Source organism: Gossypium arboreum, chromosome 13 (genome assembly GCF_025698485.1).
Source record: "Gossypium arboreum isolate Shixiya-1 chromosome 13, ASM2569848v2, whole genome shotgun sequence".
NCBI classification, from domain to species: Eukaryota; Viridiplantae; Streptophyta; class Magnoliopsida; order Malvales; family Malvaceae; genus Gossypium; species Gossypium arboreum.
This window is the reverse complement of record NC_069082.1, coordinates 24,768,496-24,773,815: the sequence shown is the minus strand read 5'-3', so window position 1 is coordinate 24,773,815 and position 5,320 is coordinate 24,768,496. Positions and strand designations below refer to the sequence as shown.

Sequence of the window (5,320 nt, the reverse complement as noted above, 5' to 3'; positions counted from 1 at the left end):
ATAATTTATTAGATTTTCATGTAGTTTTATGTGATCAAATAGAAATAAAAAAATCTATATCATCACATGAATTATATCAACTAACAATATTATGGATTTGAAACAAATAATAACATTAAAAAATAAAACAATGAGAAAGGAAATTTCAAATTTTAGCAGTACTAGAATCCAAAATTAGAGCAAAAATATTTTGGGGGTCAACTTCATGTAAGATAAGGAGTTCCGAAAAGCTACGGTCCATGTTGGATGAGGGGACGATACGGTCAGCAATCAAAACCTGCCCAAAATCCACCCTCACATTTTGCTCCATTAAATGATCTTCAACTTTTCCTTATACTTTTTATCCAAAAATCATGACCTCCTTCACTAATTCAACATTCTTCATCCATGTCAACCAGAAATTCCCTACACCCCAAAGTCACCATTGCAGCAGACTCTCCCTCCCCATAATCCGAGCATCGTTTCAACCCCAACAAAACAATGTAATAATCAGCAACCGGCGAAAACTTGTAACAACGTTTCTTGCTACTTCACTAGCAGCACTAGGGCTTAATGGCACACCTGTAGCAGTAGCAGAGAATTGGGGCACACATTCGTTTCTCAGGGAACGGTTTTTCGAGCCCGGGTTGTCTCCGGAAGATGCCGCCGCCAGAATTAAACAAACTGCCGAGGGGTTACATAGCATGAGAGACATGTTGGACACCATGTCATGGAGGTATGTCATGTTTTATATTCGACTAAAGCAAGCTTATCTTTCTCAGGATTTGAAGAATGCCATGAGTACATTGCCTCAAGGTCGAAAAGATTTATACGTGAAAACAGCAAATGAATTGGTGGATAACATGGCTGAGGTACGTTCATAGATTATGAATTGGTGGAACCAGCCTATGAAATCATTTGTGAGGTCAATTTCTTATGTTTTTCTTTTTTTGTTCATCTTAATTTTTGTAGTTCGATTATTACGTTCGCACACCGAAAGTATACGAATCGTACTTGTACTACGAGATGACATTGAAATCCATAGATGATCTAGTTGCATTATTGGGGTAGAACAATGGTAGCAGTGCCGGCTGGAGATATTTACAATTTGCTTCATTGTGACCATAATTGTGATGCAGATGTAGTAAGACCAGGAAATGTTGAGTTTCAATCAATACTAAGATATCATCAACTTTTAGGACATGTGTTATATTCTTTTGCAGCAATTTTTCATACGCTTACATGAGAAAGGCTGAAGCTACCAAGAGACTAGTTTCAGTTACTTCAACTAAAATGAGGTTGAATTGCTGTGTCATTTCTTATGACACGAATTTTATAGATTTTTGCAAACTAGTTTGAAAACTAGACCATTTTCTTTCCATAGACGGTTTAAAGAAACACAAATGGTAAGAAATTTATAACTCCAGGACAGTAAAAGTCTCAAACCAGCTTCTAGAAGAGGAAGACAAATTCAGACTCAAAACCAGCAAAAACTTGGAGATGCAAGACTCAATCTTTCACCGCTGCTTGAGATATAGCAATGGCTGATGAAATTATTATCAGTTCGCGTTCCCGTTTTCCTTGCGTGCTAAGCATTCAATTGTTGCTGCAGTATAAGGTCCAGCAGAGACCAAAGCCAGCAATATTGCCTGTATAATAGATTACATGAATATAATAGCATAAGTTCCGGTTGAAAAGAAACAAATACAATGCCCCAGTGTTAAAGCTCAGTATCATCTTCAGTGTGTTGAACATAACCAAGATGATTCAACTGTTTTTAGCTGCTCTCGTGATAAATGAAAATTTGGTCGAAACTAGAAAGAAAAGTGAGGAGAAAGCACAAGATAGGCACAGGAAACTGGACTGGCGTAAGGGCATATCATGGTGTTAATAACTCAGGTTGTTGGTGTTTTGAACAAGGCTGAGTTATGCTTCAGCTTTGACTTGTGCAGCAAGCCTCGTGGCTTGGGGAAGAAACAAGAGCAGAAATGTTGCCTAAGAGCAAGAACAGAATCGAAAGCAATGAAACAATGGAGAATATGAGTGGAAAACAATTATTTTTCATTAAAATTGAACATTGGCATATTGCCATTACATATACCAGACAATGGCTGGTCAAAATGAACTAAAACTCACCTAATGACTACCTAACTCCACTTAGTACATTGGAACTAGGTGAATTATGCTTGCACACTTAAACAAAGCTGGAGATCAGCTCTTTCACTATCAAATTACATCAAATACAAACTAAACTAAGTTCAAAATGAACTACACAGCATTACATTAACTAAAATTACAAAATGAACAAAACAAAGCAGCTGCAACACTTGGCTCGACAGCTTTCTGCATGGCATGAGCTGCTCGATCTACTTGTTGGTACATGAGCGGCATGGAGAGCCATTCTCTAACACTCCTTCTTGGTCTCCATGCTGTTAACTCCTAACTGCTTCCTCAATTTGATGAACCTTGACACATTAAAGGCCTTTGTGAAGATGTCAGCAATTTGTTCTTCAGAATTGCAATGAATTAGCTCTATCTCTCGAGCTTGCTCCATTTCCCTTACCACATGTAGCTTGATGCTAAAATGCTTCGTTTTTCCATGGAAAACAGGGTTCTTTGCAATTGCAACAGCAGATTTGTTATCACAATAAATCTCTGTTGCTTCCCTTTGATGTAGGTTCAAATCAGCTAGGATTTTCCTTAGCCAAATGGCTTGATTAACTGCACTTGCAGTTGCAACATACTCAGTTTCTATTGTTAATTAAGCCACCATCGATTGCTTCTTTGAACTCCAAAAAAACATTACTGATCCAAGTGTAAATGCATAACCAAAAGTGCTCTTCATATCATCCTTTGAACCAGCCCAATCACTGTCAGTATAGCCTATCAACTTCAAGTTTTCAGTTTTTCCAAACTGTATTCCATGGCTCAAGATTCCTTTGATGTACCTAAGCACTCTTTTTGCTGCTTGAAAATGCTGCTTGTTGCAGTAATGCATAAACCTTGATAGCATACTTACAGCAAACATGATATCTGGTCTAGTTGTTGTCAAGTATAGTAAACAACCAACTAGACTCCTATAAGCAGATTCACTGACCTGTTCATAATCCCTTTGGCTTGACAGCTTCATCCCAATAGCTATAAGTGTGCTTGTTGGCTTGTAATTCTCCATGGAGAACTTGCTTAAGATCTTTACAACATATGTTTTTTGTCCGAAGAAGATTTTAGATTGTGTTTGCAGCACTTCCATTCAAAGGAAATATGTCATCTGCCCTAAATCAGACATCTCAAACATGTCATTCATTTTGGCTTTGAAATCAACCAACATAATCTGGTCTCCTCCTGTCACCAAAAGATCATCTATATAAAGGGACACAATGAGTTGTGTTTCAGCTTGATCCTTCTTGACATACAGTGTTAGTGTAACACCCCTATCCCGTAACCGTTGTCGGAATAGGAAAGGGGTATTACCAGACTTGTAACTCATGTCGAAACAAAGGAAATTTTTTTACTTTTCTTGAAATAAAGATCATTCATTTAGATAAATGCTAAATACTGACCGAGGATAAAATTAAACTTCTATAAGTACACATTCAAAAGATGTCATTTTTGCATGGCTTATATACATTAACCAGAATATTATTCCGCTACTAGTTTATTCTATACATGCCATAAAATAATCCAAAACATAGTAGTACCAAACAAAGGATAGTGATAGTGTGACGAGTTGTTGACGATCCCCGAGCAAAGGCCAAATTTGATAATCTATAAAACAGAAACGTAACAACAGAGTAAGCTTTCAAGGCTTAGTAAGTCTTAAGTAAAACAATTAACTTTGTTGGATTAAATACATTTATAACTTACATAAAATCCAAGTGAAGTCTCGATGGGCTTAATAAGCCTACACAAGTACATAATACATACCGCCAACTTAATGTGCCGATCATCCGTAATTGTTGATTTATTACTAAGTCGCTTAAGATTAGGCCTTACACAAATCACGTTTTGAAATGTCAAGATATATCACCATTCGGTCAAATAGATTAAACCCTATGTATGCACATGTAATTCATCTATTTCATCCAAATTTCAGAGTATATACCCCTTCGCATTTAAAAATATCCATGCTACTTTTAGTTTAATCAGTCGAACTAAAACATAACACTATAATCACATTCGGTTTCCATATTTGGAAGCACATATTCATGTTTTCATCTTACATAAACAATTTGATAGAGTCAATACTTGTTGAATATAACTTATAACCATCTCATAAGTGATTCCCCAAGTACATTTGTAATACAAACGAAATCGAGTTCACATAGCAAGTAAGTGTCACTTACCATATACTTAACCTTTGTACACTTACCGTTTCCATAGTTACCAATTACCAATTCAATCTTTCAATGTGACAGCCTTAAAACGACCCTAGTCGAAATGTGGTTTCGGGACCACAAAACCAAGGCATAAAAATAATTTAATATTTATTTTATTGCCTATAATGTGTGTTAACTCATGTGTGATATTTTTTATGCTTTGATTTAGAATTATAGATGTGAATTTCACTAGAAAGGACCTAGTAATAAACTTTGAAAGTATGAGGGAAATGTGTGATGACTAATTAAAGGATGCATGCAAAACAATGGACTTGCATGTCAAATTTCCCCATAGCTAGTGGCCGGCCATGACAAGGATTTATGGGCAAAATCATGTCATGAAACATGTTTGGTAAATGGGTTATGATGGAAAGAATAAAATAAGGGTATGGAATAAACAATTAATGTTAGTAGATGAGAAACAAAAAAAAGTGTCCATCTTCCTCCATAGCTTGGCCGAATGTCCTAAAGGAAGAAAGAAAAATTTTGTTCATCTCTTTTCACTCTCTTGTTGGTAAAAATACTAAGGTTAAGGAAGGAGTTTTGCTTCATACTTGGTTTGGAAGAGGATTAGGAAGAGGTTGGCTAAACTTGCATCAAGATTAAGGTATGTTTGAGGTTCATGCATGTTTTTAGTTGCTAGCTTAATGTTCTTGTTAGCCCATGGTTCAAATCCTTGTTATGTCATGGGAATGAAATTCGCCAAAGTGAATGTGGTGTTAATGCCATTGCATGTTAAATGACAAGCTTGAAAGTGATACATGTGATGGAGGATTGAAGATTCTTAGATTTTCTTTTAGCATTTTTTTGAATGAGATACTAAGTTCTTTGTTTCACCATGACCAAATTGAAATGGTGTGGTGTTGTGGTATTCGCCATGATATATCCATAAGTATAATTCATGCATGTTGCATGGTAAGTAAGATTTAAGCTTTGGAAATGTGTATATATTTGGATATAAGCCA

At 36.1% G+C, this 5,320-nt stretch overlaps 1 protein-coding gene across 1 annotated transcript; it reads left to right on the top strand.

Annotated features, from left to right (window-relative positions):
• The first annotated feature begins 229 nt into the window (after positions 1-229).
• On the top strand, positions 230-1,182 carry LOC108463203 (photosynthetic NDH subunit of lumenal location 2, chloroplastic). The gene is made up of 2 exons (XM_017763142.2): positions 230-851; positions 952-1,182. Exons 1-2 carry the CDS (start codon positions 354-356, stop codon positions 1,048-1,050), a joined length of 597 nt encoding a protein of 198 aa, XP_017618631.1. The 5' UTR covers positions 230-353; the 3' UTR covers positions 1,051-1,182.
• Positions 1,183-5,320: the final 4,138 nt, after the last annotated feature.

Coding starts and splice junctions, on each gene's coding strand:
- LOC108463203 (XM_017763142.2), top strand. CDS start 354: ATGACCTCCTTCACTAATTCAACATTCTTCATCCATGTCAACCAGAAA. Junction 852..951: donor TGGTGGATAACATGGCTGAG/GTACGTTCATAG, acceptor TAATTTTTGTAG/TTCGATTATTACGTTCGCAC.